This window comes from Mesoplodon bidens (genome assembly GCF_964165515.1).
Source record: "Mesoplodon bidens genome assembly, chromosome: X".
In the NCBI taxonomy this organism is placed as follows: Eukaryota; Metazoa; Chordata; class Mammalia; order Artiodactyla; family Ziphiidae; genus Mesoplodon; species Mesoplodon bidens.
The window spans coordinates 27,521,939-27,547,343 of record NC_138163.1 but is presented as its reverse complement, the minus strand read 5'-3'; the positions used below and the strand labels follow the sequence as shown (position 1 = coordinate 27,547,343).

Here is a 25,405-nt window from a genome sequence, read left to right as displayed (position 1 = left end):
AAAGGAAAGGAGGGGGTGAATTAGTAATACCCCTTTGGCTTTTCAGAGGGTTCAGAAGTAGACACAAATGCCTATGGCAAAGCCCAGTGAAAAGTTCTTATTCTTCCCATGAACAACATTTCATTAATGCCAACTTGGCTCCAGGCACTGAGGTGGTTACATAGGTATGAGACACCTTGGTCTTCCCCTACAAGCATACAATCTAGTAGAGGAAGCAAGATATGGGTATAAGAAAAGTGGAATAGAATAAGGTAGTATAGGAGTATAGGATGATTGCATGCTGTAATCATTGGTTCTAAAGTTCCAAGGAAGGGGTGAACACTTTTGGTCAGCTCAGGAGGAAGGTCTTGATTAAAAATATGGGGAGTATCTTTCACTGCTGAAAAGTGAGGGTGTTTTGAATGAAGAAAATAGTAAGTGCAAAGGGGAGGATATGAAGTATGGGGGGAAGGGAAGAGGGGTTGTGAAAGATAAAGTTTGAGAGGTAAGATTCTGATTGTGGGGGATCTGTAAGTTAAAGGATTTGGACTTTATTCCGAACTTTATTCCGAGGACAATGAAAAGCCATTGAAGAGTTTAAAGTAGAACAGTGGATGTAGTCAGACTTCTGCTTAGAATAATCATAAGGCAGCAGTGTGGAGGATAAACTGGTCAGGGCAAGCCTGGAGGCAGTGAGACCAGTTAGGAGGCTACTGCAATAGTCCAGGCAAATGATAAAATAGAGAAAAGTCTGCTCTAGGACAGAGGAATTCCCAATAAAGAAGGTGTCAGAAAACAAGATCCTCCTCTATGTCTGGCTGCCTTTAGACTTGAAGCGACTACACTAGGTCACACTTGTTTAGACCTTGCCCAAACCTAACTTGACGACAAGTTTTGAGTCAGGAAGTAATTCCCTGATAGCTTCTTGTAATCAAGGCCTCACATTTGTTTGTTGTCTGGCCAATCTGAGTAGTGTGGACTGTAGACAGAGAACAGAGTAAAGCTAGAGTAAAGTTTTATGGAGGTCTTGGCCTCCATAAAATATGATTCTTACTACAACTGTAAGTATTCACTCACTCAAAGCCATCTTGGGTCAATTTAGGGAAATCAAAGCTCTATTTAGAACTTCCTCACATATGGTAGTAAGGAATTGTTTAGATGTTAGCAAGACCTACAAAGAAGGTATATCAGCCCTACCCAAACATCACCCCATTTTGTCAATAACCTTTGCTTCTAAATTTGCCTTCTACCCTGTTCCAGCCAAACCAGCCTTTTATGCATCTAGATTCTATTATCTCAGCCTTTGATTCCAAGATCCCCTCATTCCCTTCACTACGCATACATTCTTACCACTCCTCACTCTTCATAGATTTTATTCAAACCACCCACCTCGAAGCAGCCGCATAGCACAGGGAGATCAGCTCGGTGCTTTGTGACCACCTGGAGGGGTGGGATAGGGAGGGTGGGAGGGAGACGCAAAAGGGAGGGGATATGGGAACATATGTATATGTATAACTGATTAAATTTGTTATAAAGCAAAAAAAAAAATCCACCTCTTCCTAGAGGCTCTCTTATGGACCCAATCCATTCTGCTTCCTTTGCCTTGAGTCCCAGCCTCACAGCTTATATCCCTTGGTGCTTATTGATAGGCACCCCAGTAATCCAGGAAGTGATATAACAGAATGGAAAGGACATAAGCTCTTTGGACAGAGACCCGGATTCAACACCTGTATTAACCATTAATTAGCTGTGTTACCTTGAGTGAGTTACTTAATGCTTTTTAGCTATAGTATTCTCATCTGTAAAATGGGAGCAACAGTAGTACCTATATCACAGAGTTCTTAGGAGGATTATGAGGTAACTGCTTTGGCATTTATCACATAGAAAGGACTCAATAAATGTCAATTTAAATGAAAAGTCATAGTTCAGTTGCCTTTTGGGTGGGATCTTCTGTCTTCCATAAATTAATTGAAAGATGCCAAAAGTTAGTGACCATAGATTTCTTCCTTGTTATCCCTCTCCACCCCTGCATCTCGTATAGGGCTCTGTATAGAACGTGTTCATTAATTTAATGACCAGATCAGGCATAATACAAAGCCACAGATAAAGAATTGGCTATGGGAAAGGGAGTGGGTCTTAGGGGACAGAAACTAATATAAATTTGAGAGACCAGATTTAGCAGAAAGGGAAAAAAATTCGGAAACTTTGGACCCTGAAGGTTAATAGAGAGGGCAGCATCTTGCCTTATGCAGAAATGGTGTAAATTAGTAGAAAGGGAGTTTCAGAGTCAGGCAGTCCTGAATTGAAATCTAGTTTTCACTGCATTCAAGCTATATGACCTTGGACAAATCTCCAAATCACTCAGGGCCTCAGTTTCCTCATCTGTAAAATTAAGATAATAATATTTGACTTCCAGAGTTGTGGAGAGGATTCAAGGTCTAACCTATTTAAAATACCTAGAATAATGCTTGAGACTTGGTTGGTGGCCCAAAACACATCACCTACCTCTTCTTCCCTTCTCTGTCCTTCCTTTATTGCATTGAACATCATGGAAATCTGGGTATGGGGAGGGGGAAGAATTGTGAGGTCTTCCTGAGAACATTCCCAAATGTTTCCTTCACATCTTTGTTCCTCAAACTGTAGATCATGGGGTTGAGCATGGGGATGACCACTGTGTAAAATACAGAGACCAGCCTTTCCCTGCCTAGTAAGTACTCAAAGGTTGGGCACAAGTAAATGAATACCATGATTCCATAGTACAAACTGACATCAGTCAGGTGGGATGCAAAAGTGGAGAATGTCTTGTGTTCGCCCTGGGCTGAGGGGATTCTGATGATAGCCATGAAGACACATGTGTAGGAGACCAGGACTACTGTCAGGGACACAGACACATTAAAACCACCACAAACAGGAGAAGTTGAAGGACCTGTGTGTCAGAGCAGGAGAGCTTTAAAAGGGGAGAAATGTCACAGAAGTAATGAGTGATGACATGGGACTTACAGAAGGTCAGATGAAAGGCTGTGTTAGTGAGGAGCACTGTGTTCATTAGGCCTACTGCATAGCTGGCAGCCACTAGCTGCAAACAGAACCTTGGGAACATGATGATATGGTAGAGCAGAGGACTGAAGATGGCCACGTAGTGGTCATAGGCCATGGAGGCCAAGAGGAAGAACTCAGTGATAGCAAAGATCACAAAGCAGCTTGTCTGGACCACACAACCAGAGAAGGAGATGGTTTTGCAACCAGAGAAAAACCCCATCAACATTTTAGGGATGGTGATGGAGGAATAACAGAAATCAATAAAGGACAGGTTGCTGAAGAAGAAATACACGGGAGTGTGGAGTCGGGAGCTCACCACAATGAGAACAAGGAGGCCCAGGTTTCCAACTACTGTGACTGCATAGATGAGGAAGAAGAGGGCAAGGAGAATGGGCTGGAGCTGAAGCTCATTGGTGAAGCCCACAAGGAAGAATTCGCTCAACTCACTGGCATTGCCTGCTCCCATTGGGCCACTGCAGGTCTGAGGGAGGGATATGCATGAAAATAGGGAGACGTGTACAGCTCAAGTCCTTAAACAGACACCTGTAGGATCTGGTCCTGGCTACCTAGGGCATGACACACACAGTTGTGTGTGTCAACTGTGACAAATACTTCATCCTGGCTCACTTATTTCTTGCTACCCTCCAGCCTATTGTACACAAGGTTTAAAGGTATGAGAATGGAATTTAAAGTCAGAAGAATGGTTCTTAATCTCAAATTTTGCCACTTATTTTCTCTGTGACCCTGGGGGAGTGTCTTAACCTCTCCGAGTCTTCTTTGTAAACAGGGATAAAATACCAATCTTGTAAGAGTGGTTGTAAGGACTAAAGGTGATGGTAGGTGTATGTAAAATATCTAGCAAGGCATGGGAAGAAAGCAGGTACTCAGTGAATCCTAATTTTCTTCCTCCTTCTACATACTTCTTCTATCCTCAGCTAAAGTTTAACCTGAATATAAAGTCAAGGACACAAATCTTAGACATGGGAGGGACTCTACAAACTTACTAGTTCTTTCATTATCAGTTGTGTGTTTGAGGGACATCAGGGGATGAGTGGAGGGGGAATATAATATAAAACAATAAAATATAGAGGTAAGAGGGCAAGCTCCAGGGTCAATTATAGGAGGGTTAGAATCCAATACTATGTCTTACTAGCTGTGTGACCTTAGACAAGCTAGTTAACCTATCTGAGCTTCAGTTTCCTCACCTTTAATATGAGAGTACCAAAATTTTCCTACTTCATTAATTTACTGTGAAGATGAAATAATTTATGTAAAGCACTTAGCACAGTGTCTGGTGGACACTAGGCATGTGGTAGCTTTTTTAATGATTGGGAATCTCCTAGTTTGTCTGTTCAAACCACACAGAGGCCCCTTTTAGATTCTGCCATTTGCCTCCTTAAGAATCCTTCCCTAACTTAGCTCCTGTTACTACTCATTGTGTTGTGATTCTCCAGTGTGTTGAGGCAGTAAAAAGGGTGAGAACTATTACTCTAATACTGCTTTCAAGATCTAATACTGTTTTCAAGAGGGAGAAATCCAGAAATCAGGACATCAAAAAGGGGAATAATTTGCCCAAAGTTGTCCCGGGATTTGATGGAAGTGCCAGAACTTGAACCCAGGTGTCCTGTCTACAGTATTCCTTCCACTTGGGGTAGGTAACAGCCTCTGACCTCTCTTCTTTCAGAAACATGGAATCCATATCCCTATCAGAACACAGGGAGCAGCTTAGAAATCACACCGCTGAATTCTGCTTAGGGCCATTTCTATCCTTTCTCTTAGTCAGGAAGATTGACAATGCCTAACCGTACTTTATTTTAATATTGTTTTTCCTGTTAAGAGCTGAGACAGTGAAGGACAAATGATAGCATTGCACAGAGAATTTATATCAATGGACTTAGAGTCAGAATATCTGGGTTTGAGTTCTGATTCCATACTGTTTTTTGCTCTATAGAATTTGGTAAGTCCTTTCTGGGTCATAGTATCTTCACTTGTAAAATGGGCATAATAACACTCGCTCTTCTGTACTCACAAGATTACTGCAAAGATCCAAGGAGAGTCTCCAGGAAAATGCTTTGTAAAGATAAATATAGTCAGGGCAAATATTCAGAAAGCATGCACTGGGATAGCCATGTCAACTTTTAAAAAGTTCTATGACGATTGCTAAATTGCTGCTTTTGAGCCTCCTCCTCCCTGGGTGCTTCCCTGACACCTGCCAGCACACCTTGGCTTTCACAACACTGGCCTCCATGTTCTTGTGGGCTACAAGGGAGGCCCTGGAAGAGAAAAATAGATTATCCTCCAGCAACCTGTAAGTTAATGCTTGTTGCCCTTCGGCCCCTCCAAAGTTGTGGCTGCCTGCTTTTGGCTGGTGTTCCATTAAACTCACCTTTATGGCCATCTTTGGGAACTGAAATTTCCACGGTACATAGTACTGGTTGTTAAAATTTTAAATATTATCCTGAATATATTACTAAATACCATTAATAAAGTACCTAGTAAGTGCCACACATTATGCTGGGTGATTGACATAAATCACTTTACTTAATCTTCTTAACCACCTTAGCAAGTAACTACTATTATTAGCATTTCCACCTTACAAACCAGGCAACTGAGGCTTGGAGAATTTCAGTGCCTTGCTGAAGATCTCATAAGCTGTTAAGTGGCAGAATCTACATTCAAATATGGTTCTGCAATATTCTAATGCTATTGTTGTATCCATGTTGTCTTTTCTAAATATAGAGTCATACAATTAGAGATTGTTAGTTTTTTTCCCAAGGAATTTACAAATCCATCCTTTCTCTGTTATCATGCTAATCTTGGAAATAATCAAGATGGTTTCTCTTAATTTTATAGATGATGAATTGAAGCCACAAAAAGTTATGTACTTTGTTCTTGGACATGCATGCATTCATTCACTCAACTAATATTCATTGGATGCTTGGTGTGTTCCAGGCAATGTGACAGGCACTATGGGTATTCTCATGGGCTTTACAATCTAAAGGAAGAGATGGCCAACCAACTAACAAACAAACAAATACATAAATAATATCTGAATAATAAAATTATAAAGAAAACCAAACAAGCTAATTGAATAGAGAGAACTCAGAGTTTGGAAAGGCAACATTAGGTAGAGTGGAAGGTAAAACCTGCCTGAGGAGTTGATATTAGGAGCTAGAATCTGAAAGGAGAGAAGCTAGCCATACAAAGTCCAGAGTACACCCAGATGCTTAGTGACATTGTCAGGAATAGAACCTAGGTCTCCTAGATTCTACCAAGAGCTGCCGTCTCCAGGTGGAAGAAAGTTGACTAGGAATGACTGAATATGTGGGACATTCAAAGTTTAATCTGCAAGCACCCCTGTCCTTTATCACCCACCTTTATTCTTTGAATGTCTCTAGAAGTCACAAATATTCACCAGCCACTTTTCTGTTTCTGTACTCACTGAAAATGCTTCAGCTCAGCATCAGTGGTTGGGCTTTCTCCAGATGTTCCCTTGGCAAGCGCAGATAAGTTTGTGTGCCCACAACAGTAAAGCCTCTGGAACTAAGCTCCAAGTTATACTTCCCTCCCCACTTCCCCCTCCAGGCTTGGCCTTTTCTGTGTAATTGGAAGAATCATTAATATAGCAAAGTTTCTGTCTTTGTGACTGGTCTCCTGAGATGCTGAGGAAAGTAAGCTCAAGGACTGAGCAGCTGTGATGTCCAAGATGGCTGAAGCCGTAAGCAGAGCCATCCCCAATGGGGTGTTTTCACTGACTCATATTGAGAGTTGGGGGACCTGTAGTCACCACTGAGATGTTTTGGGAAGAGTTGGAAGAATCAACTTGTCTATGAGATATATTGTGTTATAAACTTTTTATCTAAAATACATTCTTAGTCATATTAAAAAGTCTTACCCACAATTAAAATACCAGTTGTTTCCCCAAACATATGGATTCTAGGAATTAAGGATAAATGACCAATACAGAAGATGGTAGTAAGAATATATTTCTCATTTTATGACCTGTCATATTACCTTGTTTACTCAACCTTTTACTCTGATTATAAACTATAAATTACTTTAAACATTAAAGAATTATTTAATTAGTTTTTATGTGGTCAGTAAAGTCTCTGAGTGCCACTCAGTGTTCTAATAACATACACTTGTACCTGAGATATATGTGGCAGCCAGCTGCCTTGTACCATACTGTTTCATTTCTTATCAGACTGGATTTGGTTCTATGCATTTGTTTTATTTTTTCTATTCAATAAATGTTTATTAAATATCTGTCATATGCTTTTCATTGTGTTAGGACCTGGGAATACAAAATCAATAGTAAATTAATAATATCCCCTGCATACACTCCATTCCCACTCCCTAATACATGCACACGTGTGGATGTGCTCACACACATACACACATAGTCTCTCATTTGGAAGGCAAAAGCAGCTTCAGTCTCCTTTGGTGCTGGCTCATTAGCAGCTTTTATAGAAAATACCAAGTTGTTATGTATTTTAAGTGCTAAAGCTATTGATTTTAAAGCAAGAAAATTGTTTAAAAAGTAGACTTTATAGACATGTCTCTTGTGGGCAGATTCATTTAATTCTGTTGCTTGGCTGTGCAGATTTTGTAGCCATTTAAAGGAGAAACTATTTTTTTCTTCAAGTTAAATTGTGGTACATTAGGTGATATTTGAACCAGTTCATGAGCTTCTGTTATGGCATGATGGGCTGACTCACGTATTGAAGAACGCTGCTCCCAAATTTAATTATCTTGGGGCATTACACCGCACAGGGTAAAATGAGCCATTTTGTTCATCACGACTGCAGCCTTTGCTGAAATGGAGGTTATGGGATAACAACTTAAAGGCTAACTCATTAATGCTCAAGGACGAATGAGGTAATGTGCCAGCAGACCAAATTGGAGCCTGAATGTTTTCATGTAGAGACCTGTATCTCTTTCCCATGTTGTGATATATTAATGGGGATGTCTTTATCCATTGTCACTGCCTGTAGACATTTGAATACCGTAGATGCAATACCTTCTGGGCACTCAGCCTTGCACACTAACTACTTCTCAAACTCCAAGTATCTCTCAATGGCTAGAAGCAAAACTGTGATGGTGCCATAAAATGCCTAATTTATAAGGATTTCTAACAATGGCATCAGTGTAGTCCCTGCTTTTTTTCTCATAGGTGTTTATTAGTGAGCATTGCACCATCCCTAACTATTTGATAGGGGCAATGGAGTAAATTAGTTCTCCAAATTGTGAAGGCTGTGGATTTATGCCTCACTGAAAGCACTTCCTTCCTTGCAATGCCAAAGTGAGTAACCTTTCTGACATTTCTCCATCTGTGCCATGCATTTCTGGAGGACATGAGGAATAGTCTTGATGATACCCAAATATGTTTCCCCTCTTTGTATTTTTTAAATATTTTACACAATTTTTAAATGTTACTTTCCATTTACAGTTATTGCAAAATATTGGCTATATTCCCCATGTTGTACAATATATCCTTGAGCCTGTCTTACACCCAATAGTTTGTGCCTCCCACTCCCCCACCCCTATGTTGCCCCTCTCCCCTCGCCCCCACTGGTAACCACTAGTTTGTTCTATATCTGTGAGTCTGATTCTTTTTTGTTATATTCATTAGCTTGTTGTAATTTTTAGATTTCACATATAAGTGATATCATAGAGTATTTGTCTTTCCGTCTGACTTATTTCACTTAGCATAATGCCCTCCACCTCCATCCATGTTGCTGCAAATGGCAAAATGTTATTCTTTTTGTGGCTGAGTAGTATTCCACTGCATATATATACCATGTCTTCTTTATCCATTCATCTGCTGATGGACACTTAGATTTCTTCCATATATTGGCTATTGTAAATAATGCTGCTATGAACATTGGGGTGCATGTACCTTTTTGAATTAATGTGTGTTTTTGTTTTTTCCGGATATATACCCAAGAGAGTGATTGCTGGGTCATATGGTAATTCTATTTTTAGCTTTTTGAGAAACATCCATACTGTTTTCCACGGTGGCTGCACCGATTTACATTCCCACCAACAGTGTATGAAGGTTCCCTTTTCTCTACATCCTTGCCAACATTTGTTATTTTTCGTCTTTTTGAAAATAGCCATTCTGACAGGTGTGAGGTGATATCTCATTGTGGTCTTGATTTGCATTTCCCTGATGATTAGGGATGTTGAGTATCTTTTCATGTTCCTGTTGGCCATCTGCATTTCCTCTGTGGAAAATTGTCTATTCAGTTCTTCTGCCCATTTGTTGATCAGGTTGTTTGTTTTTTTGATGTTGAGTTGTATGAGCGGTTTATATATGTTGGATATTAATCCCTTATCAGTCATATCATTTGGAAGTATTTTATCCCATTCAGTAGGTTGTCTTTTTACTTTCTCAATGGTTTCCTTTGCTGTGCAGAAACTTTTAAGTTTAATTAGGTTTCATTTGTTTATTTTTGCTTTTATTTCCTTTACTTCAGGAGACGGATCCAGAAAAGATATTGCTGTGATTTATGTTAAAAAGTGTTCTGCTCATATTTTCCTCTAGGAGTTTTATAGTATCTGGGATTACATTTAGGTCTTTAATCCATTTTGAGTTTATTTTTGTGTATGGTGTTAGAGAATGTTCTAATTTCATTCCTTTGAATGTAGCTGTCCAGTTTTCCCAGCACCACTTAATGAAGAGGCTGTCTTTTCTCCATTGTATATTCTTGCCTCCTTTGTCATAGATTAATTGACCATAAATGTGTGAGTTTATTTATGGGCTCTCTATCCTGTTCCATTGATCTATGTATCTATTTTTGTGCCAGTACCATACTGCTTTGATTATCATAGCTTTGTAGTATAGTTTGAAGTCAGGGAGCATGATTCCTCCAGCTCTGTTCTTCTTTCTCAAGATTGTTTTGGCTATGTAGGGTCTTTTGTGTTCCCATACAAATTTTAAAATTATTTGTTCTAGTTTTTGGCCATGCAGTGTGGCATGCAGGATCTTAGTTCCCTGACCAGGGATTCAACTCATGCCTCCTGCATTGGGAGTGCGGAGTCTTAACCACTGGACCACCAGGGAAGTCTTATTTGTGTCTTCCTTAATTTCTTTCTTCAGTGTCTTATAGTTTTTGGAGTACAGGTCTTTTGCCTCCTTAGGTAGGTTTATTCCTAGGTATTTTATTCTTTTTGATGTGATGGTAAAGGGGATTGTTTCTTAATTTCTCTTCCTGATACATCGTTGTTAGTGTATAGAAATGTAACAGATTTCTGTATATTAATTTTATATCATGAAACTTTACTGAATTCATTGGTGCACTCTAGTAGTTTTCTGGTGGCATCTTTAGAATTTTCTATGTATAGTATCATGTCATCTGCAAACAGTTAATTGTATTTCTAAATTCAAGCAATGAACAATTAGAAGTAAAAATTTTGAAAATATATGTATATCATTTTAAATGGGTCTAAAAAGGAAATTGCTAAGTATTAATATAACAAACTTGTATAGGATTTGTATGCTGAAAACTATAAAATTCTGATGAAAGATTTCAAGGAAGATATAAATGGTGAGACATACCATGAGCATGGATTGGAGGATTCAGTGTAATAAAGATGCCAGTTCTCCCCAAAGTAATCTATAAATTTAATGCAATAGCAATGAAAATCCCAGCAGAATTTTGTGGTTATTGTTACTATGGACAATAGGAATTTCTATATTCTAGATTTTATATAAAAGGAAAAAGAAAATAAAATAGCTAAAACAATTTTGAGAAAAAGAACAAAGTTGAAGGACTCACACGAACAGGTTTTAAGACTTTGAATAAATCTACAGTAATGAATACAGTATGCATTGGCAAAGGAATAGACCCTTGGATCAATGGACCAGATAGATAGTTGAGAAATAGACCCATGCAAATATGGCCATTTGGTCTTTGACAAAGGTATAAAAGCAATTCATTGGAGGAATTGTAGTCTTTTCATCAAATGGAACAAACGGCCATTCATATGGAAAAAAATAAAAATAAAAATGAACTCTGACCTCAAATTCACACCTGATACAAAAATTAACTCCAAATGGTGCATGGATATAAATATAAAATGTAAAGCTTTAAAGCTTATGGAAAACATAGGAGAAAACTTATATAATCTGAGTTTAAGCAAAAGTTCTTAGAAAGGAAATGAAAATCATGATATATAAAAGAAAAAAATAAATAAGTTCTTTGTTAAAATTAAGAACTTTTTCTCTGTAAAAGGTGCTTCCATGAAGATGAAAAGACAAAGACTTGGAGAAAATATTTGCAATTCATACATCCGACAAAGGACTTGTATCCAGGATATATAAATAACTCTGAAAACTCAACAGTAAAAAAACAATCCAATTAAAAAATGAGCAAAGGGCACAAGCAGACATTTCACTGAAGAGAATATACAGATAAAATAAGCACAGGAGAAGATATTTAACATCATTTGTCATTAGGCAGATGCAAATTAAAAACAAGATAACACTATACACCTATTAGAAATTCTTTTGGAATACTAGTCTGGTGAGAATGTGGAGCAACTGGAATTCTTATACGTTGTTCTTGGGAATGCAAAATGGTACAGCCACTCTAGAAAACTTATTGGAAGTTTCTTATCATGTTAAAAATGCACCTACCATATGACCAAAAAATTGTACTCTTGGTAATTTTTCTTAGAGAAATGAAAACTTATACTCAGATAAAAATTTATATACAATTGTTTATAACAGCTTTGTTCATAATAGTGAAAAATTGGAAACAATCTAAACATCCTTCAATGGATGAGTGGTAAAACAAACTGTGGTACAGCCATACAATGGAATACTAACTACTCAGCAAAACAAACAAAAAACATTTCTGCCCTGGAAGCTCTCCCAGGAAGCTCTTACAGTTTCAGACAAATGCATTTGGATGTAAATGGTTTACAGTCAACAGAATAAAGGCATTTGACTACATTACTAACTAAAGGGAGGTCAGGATGATTATGATTACCATGTTGTGGATTAAGACCTTCTAGTGGTGGAATGAAAGGACTTGGGAAATAGAGAAACATGAGCCAGAGATAAAGTCATTGGATATTTATGAAGTGCCTTCTGAGCTCATGCAGTGCACTATCCTAGCAATGGGGACTGGTGAACTTAAAATTTATTGTACAACAAGGAAATATGTAAGTGATTGCAGGAGGAAATTAGGTACCAGTCATGCAGGGGTTATAGATTAAATGCATTCATAACAAGTTGAATGTAAAGCGAATAGCCTACCATATAGAAAATCATATTTTCTCACTGACTTCCATTATGACTGGAGAGATGTAATATTTTTATTTTGCTTCAGCTAAAATAAACATCACATTTCAGGTTCCAAATGGTTGATTCAAAAAGCATGCTGCCTTTGTTGCTATATGTGAGGTTTAAGTCTTTCACAATCTCTGAAGTCCAAATGGTCAATCAAGCCACTTAAAATTTCAAGATCTTTTAAAGCACCCTATGAATGATATACCACCAAACAAATCCCTATTTAATGGACATACTCCCTGATATCAGGTTAGAAATATGTAGTGCAAGGAGCAGAAGCTTGGGAAACAAACAAAAAAGGTTACAGTCTCAGCACTACCACACCATCTGTGTTGACCTTGGGATATAACCTATCTGAACCTCAATTTCCTATATAAGGGACTTTGTTTCCATGGGATCATAATATGGGAACCAGCTATGCTATTGAAGCAGATAGTACAAGTTTGTACCTATATGAGTCATGTAGAAATTTCTGAGACTCATCAGAGACAAGAAAATAAGCCCTTATTTGTACATTAACACTTTAATAATAAAGATTTAAACACACCTATTACCTTCAAGCAAATATTTCATTAATGGTAGTGTATTAAAAGCAATGCCTTTGACATGAAATGTGTTACTTCATTGGACTTCATAAAATATATAGTCTACATCAAAGAACTATTGTAAAATGTTGTTTACTTTTAATGAACTAGACTAGTGATACCTCAAAACTTTTAATGAAAGTTTCATCTGAACAGGTGGAAAAGAATGATGGATGGAATTATGAATAAAATTCTATCAAAACGTTTTCTACAGATATTTGGTTTTGGCATGGAGATCACCTCACTGTAGAACCAGAAAACACCCTCTCTCTTCCCAGGAAGTAACCATGTCAGGATCATGGGGTGGAGGTAGGTGATTCCATAGCACAGGCTGAAAAGAATTGTATTGCAGTTAGTGAAATCAGGGAGTTCAAAGCTGGAAATCATGTTTTGGAAATCAGCTTGAACTTGGGAGGAATGGCCCCGAAGTGAGGAGAAGTGAGAACTGAAGAAGGAGGGCTGGAATATAAGAGATGGGAGGACTCCTGAGTTGATGGTCAGTTGAATCTCTTGGACTAGTGACAAGGGAGAAAAAAGGGCCACAGAGAGTGACAAAGTCATCACAGGTCATTCATGTTAAGAGAAAGAACGCTGTGATACACAAGATGCTTAAGATTCTCATTATGCTTTAGGACCTCAGAAAGAGAAGGGTAGTCCAGGCTTGGAAAACACCTTTGCTAGAAATTTGAGAATGGAGAAATTGAATGGCCAAAATCTAGGCAGAACTGAAAGATAAGTTGAGACTAACCCCCATGAGAGTGACCATGTCCAGGTTCCCCATCATGATGACAGTATACAAGACAATGAACAGTCCAAAGAGAGGGGTTAAACCAAAGGTAATGCTGAGGAAGATCAGTCATCCCTTGGAGAAGGAATTTTGCCACTACACTGGGATTTCTCTCCCATGGTTTCCAAAAGGCATCTAGGACAGAACTCCCAAGACACAGACTCAGCAATCTGGACAGGAATTTACACTGAGAGATCTTCTGGCGCAGTACCTTGCCTTCAGGTTGGTGAGGGTCTCAACTTGTGATTGTCAGTGCTAACCCTAATGTCTCTGTTCAACCTCAATGATCTTTTATGGCATAAAAAATGTTCTTTGCTCCACATTTATGGATTTTAAATTCCCTCTCTTAAGGGCTGGTTACCAAGTTATGGGAAAGGACAGTGAAATTGAGTGAAGCTAGAAAAGGAAGGCTGCAAAACCCAGGAGGCTGTAAAGAGAACAGGTATACTACATCTTCCACTCTTGCCTTTTTTCCTTGCTGTAACTTGCATCTTCGCATAGATAGCAAGAAAGGGGTCAGATCTAGGGCCCAATCTTGGTGTAGTTTTCACTTAATAACTGAAACCCAAAGGATAAGGACCCTGAGAATAAGTTTTGTTTCTGTTTCCCAATCGAGGAGCCAAGTTCTCACTGTGTCACTCCCTTCTCAATATACTCATGTGTCTTCCCAGTCTTACTGGATTAATTTCCCATTTCACAGCTTGGCATTTAAGGCTCTCTTTCTACAACACTTTTCCAATTATTTCCAGCCTTGGTTTTACTGTCTACGTTTATAAAACTTACAGTGGGCATTTCAACCAGTAACAATTGTATCCTCTCTCTGGCTGAAGTGTAAAAATTAAGTCATGAAGGATGAGACAGCACCATCTTTTTTTTTTTTAAACATCGTTATTGGAGTATAATTGCTTTACAATGGTGTGTTAGTTTCTGCTTTATAACAAAATGAATCAGCTATACTTATACATATATCTCCATATTTCCTCCCTCTTGCGTCTCCCTCCCACCCTCCCTATCCCACCCCTCTAGGTGGTCAAAAAGCACCGAGCTGATCTCCCTGTGCTATGTGGCTGCTTCCCACTAGCTATCTATTTGACATTTGGTTGTGTAGATATGTCCATGCCACTCTCTCAGTTCGTCCCAGCTTACCCTTCCCCTCCCCGTGTCCTCAAGTCCATTCTCTACGTCTGTGTCTTTATACCTGTCTTGCCCCTAGGTTCTTCACAACCATTTTTTTTTAGATTCCATATATATGTGTTAGCATACGGTATTTATTTTTCTCTTTCTGACCTATTTCACACTATATGACAGTCTCTAGGTCCATCCACCTCACAAGATAACTCAATTTTGTTTCTTATTATGGCTGAGTAATATTCCATTGTATATATGTGTCACATCTTCTTTATTCATTCATCTATCAATGGACACTTACGTTGCCTCCATGTCCTGGCTCTTGTAAATAGAGCTGCAATGAACATCGTGATACATGACTATTTTTGAATTATGGTTTCCTCAGGGTATCTGCCCAGTAGTGGGATTGCTGGGTCATATGGTAGAACTATTTTTGGTTTTTTAAGGAACCTCCATACTTTTCTCCATAGTGGCAGCACCAATTTACATTCCAACCAACAGTGCAGAAGGGTTCCCTTTTCTCCACACCCTCTCCAGCATTTCTTGCTTATAGATATTTTGATGATGGCCATTCTTACAGGTGTGAGGTGATACCTCATTGTAGTTTTGATTTGCATTTCTCTAATGATTAGTGATGTTGACCATCCTTTCATGTGTTCGTTGACAATCTGTGTATCTTCCTTGGAGAAATGTCCACCTAGGTCTTCTGCCCACTCTTGGATTGGGTTGCCTGCTTTTTTGATATTGAGCAGCATGAGCTGCTTGTAAATGTCGGAGATTAATCCATTGTCAGTTGCTTCATTTGCAAATATTTTCTCCCATTCTGAGGGCTGTCTTTTCGTCTTGTTTTCCTTTGCTGTGCAAAAGCTTTTAAGTTTCATTAGGTCCCATTTGTTTATTTTTGTTTTTATTTCCATTTCTCTAGAAGGTGGGTCAAAAAGGATCTTGCTGTGGTTTATGTCATAGAGTGTTCTTTATATGTTTTCCTCTAAGATTTTTATAGTGTTTGGCTTTACACTTAGGTCTTTAATCCATTTTGCATTTATTTTTGTGTATGGTGTTAGGGAGTGTTCTAATTTCATTCTTTTACATGTAGCTGCACAGTTTTCCCAGCACCACTTATTGAAGAGACTGTCTTTTCTCCATTGTATATTCTTGCCTCATTTATCAAAAATAAGGTTTATCTCTGGGCTTTCTATCCTGTTTCATTGACTTACATTTCTGTTTTTGTGCTAGTACCATACTGTCTTCATAACTGTAGCCATGTAGTATAGTCTGAAGTCTGGGAGCCTGATTCCTCCAGCTCCATTTTTCTTTCTCAAGATTGCTTTGGCTATTTGGGGTCTTTTGTGTTTCCATACAAATTGTGAAATTTTTTGTTCTAGTTCTGTGAAAAATGCTAGTGGTAGTTTGATAGGGATTGCATTGAATCTGTAGATTACTTTGGGTAGTATAGTGATTTTCACAGTGCTGATTCTTCCAATCCAAGAACATGGTATATCTCTCCATCCGTTTGTATCTTCTCAAATTTCTTTCATCAGTTTCTTATACTTTTCTGCATCCAGGTCTTTTGTCTCCTTAGGTAGGTTTACTCCTAGGTATTTTATTCTTTTTGTTGCAGTGGTAAATGGGAGGGTTTCCTTAATTTCTCTTTCAGATTTTTCATCATTAGTGTATAGGAATGCAAAGATTTCAGTGCATTAATTTTGTATCCTGCTACTTTACCAAATTAATTGATTAGCTCTAATAGTTTTCTGGTAGCATCTTTAGGATTCTCTATGTATAGTAGCATGTCATCTGCAAACAGTGACAGCTTTACTTCTTCTTTTCCGATTTGGATTCCTTTTATTTCTTTTTCTTCTCTAATTGCTGTGGCTAAACTTTCCAAAACTATGTTGAATAATAGTGACAGCACCATCTTGACACTGTTATGTAGTCCCTGGGATGTGTTGGGGAGCAGAGCCTGAGGGGAAAATAAAAGACCAGGATGTTGACTGATAATGCAATCTCTTTGTGATCAGACTGAGACACTGGACCCATAATGATGTCACAATGGGTATGCCTGGGTGTATATGGGTTTGCTTAACCCAACTTTTTGGGATATTCCAACTTCTCACTCTCTTTGAGTCCATTCCTGCCTCTGTGCCCTTATGCTGACCGATATGCTTATGTGCGTTTCTCTTCTTCTCAGTAGTCCAAGCTTCTTCTCTGTTAAGTTCCAGCTCAGAATGCTCTCTTTTAGAGGAAGCTTCTCTGATTGTTTCTTTCTCTGTATACCTATTTTCCTTCCTTACTCTCTCTGGAATCTTTTAACAATCACACATATGTTGCTACTACGAATAACTGAATTAAGGCCCTCAACTAGATACCAAGTCCCCCAAGGCAATCTGCCATGGCCTTTTTAGTCCTCTCTCCATCCAATTCCAGTCTCAAAATTTTATTCTTTCTTGGCATGCACAACTCCATTCCCTCTTGGAGGTTCTAATTCTCTCACCATTCTTTTTCAATATTTTGCTGGATACTCTTCTTCTACCCAAACTTTAATTGTTGGGATTCTTTCATTCACTCATTTGTATCTTAATTTGATTTACAGTTACACTATGACAGTCTGTGCATATTGTTCATGAATCTCTTCCCTTCCTTTCCCTTCCCTCCTCTCTCCTTTCCCTTCCCTCTCCCCTCATCCTCTTTCTCCTTGCCCTCCTCTCCTCTTAAAACATCAACTAACTTGAAAGTGCTGATGACCCCTATTCCATAACTTTAACCCAAATGTTTCTCTTCAGTTTCAGTCCTGTTTCTAGCTGCTTACTGGATGTTCTCTCCTAGATATCAGAGAATGTATCCCAAACCAAATATCTTCTACCTCTTTCAACTTGGCCTTCTCCTTGTATCTCTCATTTCCATTAATTGTCTAATGTTTTATCAATTCATCATCATCATTGGCTTTCTTATGATTACCTCCTATGTCTAATCAGTCACAAAACCTTACTAATTCAACTTCTCAGAAATCTCTCATATCTGTTTATCCCCATCCTTGCATGTGTCTACTGTTATTGCCTTAATTCTGGTCTTCATACTCTTTTATATGGGTTATTGTAATAGTAACTTTAGTTATCTTTCTTCCTAGCTCCCCCCAGTCCATCTTCCACCTGCTTCTAAAGTTATCTTGCTAAATGAATTTGACCATGTAATTCCTCTGCTTTGGAAATATTTATAATTCTCCACTGTATACAGTACAAAGTCCACCCAATTTGGCATAGCAGTTTCAGGCCAACACAATCTGGCCCCAAATCAGTTTTCCAGATGTACTTCCCATCATTCCCTCCATGTGCTCTACACTTCAGCTCCACTTAAGCTATAGTTCTCCAGCACATGAATATATAACATAATGTAAAATCCTCTATTTTAATCCTGATTACATTGTTTTAAGGTATTTATAAGTATCCTAAAGGCAAGGACTATGTATTATTCACCTTTGTAGTCTCAGTGCTGGGCATAAGTAGATCTCAATAAATATTACATAAACTCATGAATGAATGATAACCTGGATTTGAATTCCATTTCTTTTTTTTATTAGTTATCCATTTTATACATATTAGTGTATATATGTCAATCCCAATCTCCCAATTCATCACACCACCACCACCACCCCCTGCCACTTCCTGTGACTTTTGAGCAGTTATCTAAGCTTTCAGAGCCTTACTTTCCTCATCTGTAAACTGGGCATGGTAATAATTGCCATCCAGCCTTATAGATTTTGAAGGGAGTTTTCTTTTATGTGTCCCTTTTATGTCTTTTAACCTCTAAATTCTCAAGACCCTACCCTGGCTTTGGCAGACAGTGGCAGAAGCAACAAGAGGAGTGCTCTGGGGCCAAACCCTGAGCAGCAGCTGCAGTGGGCCTGCCTCACAGCTGCTGCCTAGGCTCTTGGGAACTTTGCATTGTTAACCCTTTGGGTGTAGTTCTTGAGAACCCTACAGATTATTTAACCTTTAACTTTTTGCTTCTTGGTTTCTGGATAACCAACACAGATTATTCACCTACCCAATCTGCTTCATATTTTCTGGGCAACCCTTCTCAAGCAGACCATGATTAGATAGATACAACACACCCACCAATGTCTCAGATGAAATGATTTCTTAAGCTTTCTCCATCTTGGTGGCTCTCTTGTAGACATGTTTCCCTTTTTCAGTTAACACAGTGCTCCAGGTATGGCTTGACCTGTATAAAGAACTGTTAAACTCAAACCTCTGTTCTTTTAGACATTCATATTGTATTATTGATAGCTCAACTTGCATGATTTTATTTAGCAACTGTGTCACACCCTTGCCTCACATCAGCCTGGGAGCAAGTGTAAAACCCCAGGGCATCTCTACACCAATTGCTGTCATGACAAATCATCCTGTATATGTGTACTTGATGTTCTGAATCTTTAAGGAGAACTGTGAAATTTTAATTAATTTCTATTCACCATTCCATTATCTTGATAATTGTTACTATCTTGATTCTATTATCCATCTTTTTCAGCTCTCATTCCTGTATTCCTCCCTTCTTATACCCAGCTTTGAGTCATCTGCCTGTTTGATCATTTGTCTGTGTCCTCATCCACATAATCTGTATATTTTTTTCTCCAATTCTTTACTGTGGGAAAATATACATAACTTAAAAATTTACCATTTTAAGTTTAAATGGTTGAACCATTTCAATTAACTATTTATTTATTTATTTATTACATATATATACTTATCAACTGAACGTGGCCCCCCAAAATTCATATGTTGAACTCCTAACCCCCAAAGTGATGGTATTAAGAGGTGGGGCTTTGGGGAGGTAATTAGGTCATGAGCGTGGAGTTGTTATGGATGGGATTAGTACCCTTATAAGAAGAGACAGGAAACTTTGCTCTCTTTCTATCTGCCCTCTACCATGTGAGTACACAATGGGAAGGTGGCCATCTACAAACAAGAAACAGGGCTCTTACCAGAACCTGAACATACTGGCACCCTAATTTTAAACTTCTCAGCCTCCAGAATTGTGGGTAATAAATTTCTTTTGTTTAAGCCACCCAGTGTGTGTGTGTGTGTGTGTGTGTGTGTGTGTATTTGCATGTATGTATGTATATTGAGTACTTACTACAGTTATATATGCCCAATACTGAAAAATTATGAAACATGATTCCAGTTTTTATGAAGCTAATAATTTCCTTGGGGAAGGTAACAGTTTATCTTTTTAACATATCACTATATTTCTAGGTTTTATTTCACCCATACTATAGCAATAGCTCTCTGCTCCTCGACAGTCTGCTCACTTATGGCCTTGGCCTTCCTGGATCCCCAGTGCATCCTCCAAATTATCATTAAAATGGTCTCTTAGAACTCTAAGCTCATTTTCTCAACCCTGGATGCACCTTAAAAACACCAAAGGACAATAAAAATGTTAAAATCTGGGTTTCAAAATAGATCAGTTAAGCAAGAGTTTCATGGGTAGGGCCTGAAAATCCATATTTTTGAAGATCCTCACATGATTCTGATGCACAATGAGGGTTGACAACCAGTGCTATAGACTGATTATGCAGCTCTTCTATTTGAAACTCTACCCTCTTGTGGTCACCTCTACTCAAGCTCCTTTGCATGGCTACAGTGACTTCCATGATCTGGCCTGGGATTCATCTCTTAACACTCTTCATGTCACTCTTCATAATTCAGAAATTTATTCTCTAAATTAGCAGTGCTGCTTCATAACGTTATACCTTTTCATGCACTGTATCCTCTGCTTGAAATATCTTTCCCTTCCTTATTTGTCAAAATATAATTCATCCTTCAAAACTTAAATGACACCTACTCCAGGAAGTTTTTCCTGAACGTACTGTCTCTGTAGCTGGTAAAAAATTTTATTGTTACTTATTATAAAAAATGAATTGTAAGCATTTGTTTATACATGTGTCCCCTATTCAACTGTAAAGTCATTGAGGGCTGGGAATGTGCGTTATTTACTTCTGTAGCCCCAAAACGTAGACACTAGATCTAGCACATAGTAGGTGCCCAATACATATCTGTGGACTGAGTTGATGAATGAATGAATGAATTTTTAAAAATGTTTCAACATCTCTAAGACCGAAAAATAAAGAAGAAATAATGACGTAGATTCAAAAGAAGGGGTTTGTCTGTTTAAAACACTCAGTGAGAGGATCTCTATCTTTGGGAAAAGGGATTTTGTCTGGAGAAAACTAGGCTGTACTAGGAAGGATAACTAATTCCATGTAGACAGGCAGCCAAGAACAGGCAGTGGCCAAAGTGTTGATGGATGACAGCTGGAAATATGGCTTGTGAACCAACTAAAAACGACACATCAATCTGAACTGCAAAATAAATCATTGAGACTCCAAAGGCTTTTATTCACTTTAAAATCTCACCCTCCGTGAACATTTAATAAGAACACTTCACATTGTTGTAGCACTTTGCCACTTCACACATTCACATACATAATCTCATTTAAACTTCCCAACAACCCTATAAGGACAGCATTATCAACCCTGGTTTAGGATGGAAAAACTGAGGCTCTAATAAATTCAGTAAATAGTCCAAGGTCACACAGATGATGAGTAGTAGATTCAGAACACAAATAGGCCTTGAGATAATAAAGGGAGGTAAAATAATAAAACCAAAAATATATATATAGGGAAAGTAAAGAAAGAAATCCACAATATATACTTTAAATTTCATTCTGGGGTCTATTAACCTCAAGTTTATTAATCTTTTCTCAGTGATGGTAAAGGAATTGGTCAGAGAAAGAGATGCTCCTAGGCTAAGATCAATTGACTATCTATGATGTACTAGGTATGGTGCAAGTCACTTTACATTTAATACCAATGATATCCTTATATGGTAGATATTATTAGCCACAGTTTAAAAATGGAGAAATTGAGACACAGAAAAATTAACTAATTTGCCTGAAGTTCTGTAAAAATGTTGAATCCTGTTCTAATTGACTCTAAAACCAGTGCAACTTAAATAACATTATGTAGTTAATTCCTATATGTTGGTTACACTTAAGAAAAATGTTTCATGAAAGAACTATTTGGAATATCTATTATCTTTTTAAGAAAGTAAGACAAAAAGTCAGAGGAAGAAAAGAACGGTGTTCTGAGCAAGGTTGAAATAATCATGAAAGTCAACCTGGAGGAAAAGTGGGACTTGAATTTTTTTTTAACATCTTTATTGGAGTATAATTGCTTTACAATTGTGTGTTAGTTTCTGCTTTATAACAAAGTGAATCAGCTATACATATACATATATCCCCATATCTCCTCCCTCTTGCATCTCCCTCCCATCTTCCCTATCCCACCCCTCTAGGTGGTCACAAAGCACCAAGCTGATCTCCTTGTGCTAAGCAGCTGCTTCCCACTAGCTATCTGTTTTACCTCTGGTAGTGTATATATGTCCATGCCACTCTCTCAGTTCGTCCCAGCTTACCCTTCCCATTCCCCATGTCCTCAAGTCCATTCTGTACATCTGCGTCTTTATTCCTGTCCTGTCCCTAGGTTCTTCAGAAGCTTTTTTTTTATATTCCATATATATGTGTTAGCATATGGTATTTGTTTTTCTCTTTCTGACTTACTTCACTCTGTATGACAGACTCTAGGTCCATCCACCTCACTACAAATAACTCAATTTCATTTCTTTTTATGGCTGAGTAATATTCCATTGTATATATGTGCCACATCCTTTATTCATTCATCTATCAATGGACACTTAGGTTGCTCCCATATCCACCCTGATACCAAAACCAGACAAAGATGTCACAAGGAAAGAAAACTACAGGCCAATATCACTGATGAACACAGATGCAAAAATCCTCAACAAAATACTAGCAAACAGAATCCAACAGCACATTAAAAGGATCATACACCATGATCAAGTGGGGTTTATCCCAGGAATGCAAGGATTCTTCAATATATGCAAATCAATCAATGTGATAAACCATATTAACAAATTGAAGGGGACTTGAATCTTGAGGGCTGGGTAAAGTTTGCAGTGCCAGCTAGGCAAGAAGGGCATTCCAGGAAGGAATAATGACATGGTTGAAGGTACTGAGGAGAGCGGCATCTGCTGGAGAGTCAGTAAAGAACCCAAGAGCATTGGGTGTAATAGTTTGCTACCATCGAAGAAATGCAGTATGTCCTAACCTTCATGGTTTGAGAAATACATTCTGCCCCCTGAAATTTTGGGGTTTGGGAGAAGTTACTTTCCTGGATACTAACAACAACTGAGGGCCTTTCTGGTACAAGGAAATTGAATTGTTGATTGCTGGACTGTGTTATGAAAGGGAACAAGCCACCGATTATCATCAGCTCCCTGCAGGGCCCTACTGGCACAACAGTGATAACTGGCAAATAGACCCTGAGATAAGAACAAGAGAAGAAATGAGAGATGAGATAAGTAAGCTTTAAAAAAAAGATCCAAAATAGGTATCTTTCATAGATTAGGTATTTTTTATTGAAAAAGTAATACAGGCACTTCATACAAAAAGTTTCAGAGTACAAAAGGGTATTACAATGAAAGCCAGTCTACTTCTGCACATACAAACATATGTATGTATATATATCTTTTTTTAATCAAAAAAGGAAAGACACGGTGTACTCCATTGTGATCCTTACTTTTTCTTTAATCTCAATAAGCTTTGAAAATCATTATGTTTTGAACTGAATGGATATTGTTTCAATATATGAATGTACACTATCTGATCCTATAATAATGGACATTTAACTTCGTCCCAATTTTTCACTGGTACAAATAATGCTGCAATGAATTTGTATATGTATACCTTTGCATACTTGTACAAGTATTTTCATAAAATAAACTTCTAAAATGAGAATTTTTGAGTCAAGGATAAATGCATTTTTCATATTCATAGATATTGCAAAATTATGCACACCAAAGAGGTTGCACCAATTTATAATCTCACCTACAAGGTATGAAATGCTCATGTCTCTACCCTTACCAACACTAGGCATTACTTAGCCTTTGATATTTTCCAATCTGATGGAGAGAAATGATGTTTCATTATCGTTTTAACTTATGTTGCTTTAATTATTAGTAAGGTTACACATATTTTTCTGTGCTTATTGGCCACGTGTAGTTGTTTTTCAGTGAACTGTGTATTTATGGCCTTTATTCATTTTTCTATTTATGTGTTTTCTCTTTTACCTATTGATTTGTAAAAGATCTTTACATATTAAATAACAGTCCACTGTGGATCAGGTGTATTGAAGATGTTTCTTCAGAATTGTTTTTCAACTTTACTGTATTTTCATGAAAAAAAATACATTTAAAATGTTGTATGTAGTTAGATTTATCAAACTTTTTGTTTTCTGGGTTTCGCATCTTCCTTAGAAAGGCCTTTCCACTTCAAGATTGCATATAATTTTTCCATGTCTTTTCCTGATACCTTTACACAATTGCCCCTTCCATTTGACTCCTTGATACTTCTGGAACTTATTTTTGGGTAAGAAGTTGAGAAATCTCTATTCTGTGGCATTAATTTATCGAGAGTAGTGTTGCCAGATTTAGCAAATAAAAATACAGGATGTCCTGTTAAATTTGATTTCAGATGAACAATGAATTTTTTAGTATAATCATATGCTAATTATTACACAGGACATATTTATCTGATTATTTGTTGTTTATCAGAAATTAAAAATTACTGTGCGTCTTCTGTTTATAGGCAATCCTAACTAAGAAGAAAGTGAGGAGTAGCTTAAAAGTATAAAATAAAGTTGTGTAGATTGATGATTAACACTTTCTGGTCAGTGGGAAGCCCTTAATACAGGCACTTAGACATTGGCTCGAGCAGAGCAATTACAATTCTGGGGTGTGAATTAAATGAGCTTGTTTTGTCTTCTGGGCTTTGGCTTGAAAAATGAAACCTCTTAAATAAAATGCAAGGGGCTCAATGGATTTGAAGGGTTTTTTGGCTTTCCGACTCATCTTTAAAAGAAAAATCAGCTTAATAGAAATTGAAAGGATTATGTTATATTTGTGTCATACTTTGACAATTTTGATATATAGGCTTTCTCGTAAGATTAGTGTTTCAAGTTCAAATTATTGGTAAAGTTGCCAAATTGATTTTATCATTTGGAGTTGGTAGGGAAATGTCATTCTTATTAATCACTTTAGATAATGTTTAAGTGGAATTCTTTGTGATAGATTCAGTCTTTTATTTTTTAAGTGACCAAGTGAATTGTATCTGAAATTTGGAATGTCTGTAATTCATGAACATTTGCTTACCTAGTTCTTTACTAAAAATTAACCTTACTTTTAGAACAAGCTCCTTTACTTGCTCCTGTGGTATGTGAAGAAAAGCATTGGGTCTGGAGTTAGAAGACCAATTAAAGACCCAGATCTACATTTTGTTATCAAGGTGCTATAAAAGTTAAATGGTTAACACCTTTGATCCACCAATTTCCTCATCTATAAAGTGGGCATAGTAATCCCTATATCATAGCAATTAAGAATGAAATGAGATGCACAGGCAAAGTGCACTGTGCACAGTGCACAGGCATGGCACTTTATAGGTATTCAATAAATGTCC

The 25,405-nt window shown here is 37.7% G+C and overlaps 1 protein-coding gene across 1 annotated transcript in view; it reads right to left on the bottom strand.

Moving 5' to 3' along the window:
• Positions 1-2,525: 2,525 nt before the first annotated feature.
• The window catches only part of LOC308609295 (olfactory receptor 5G9-like), a gene marked incomplete at both ends in the record, with an annotated part of 57,675 nt that continues 34,795 nt past the window's right edge, over positions 2,526-25,405 (bottom strand). The window contains 2 exons of the mRNA XM_081222991.1: positions 2,526-2,683; positions 2,869-3,499. Of these exons, the coding sequence (XP_081079117.1) occupies positions 2,526-2,683; positions 2,869-3,499 (789 nt within the window). The remainder of the gene's footprint in view (positions 2,684-2,868; positions 3,500-25,405) is intronic.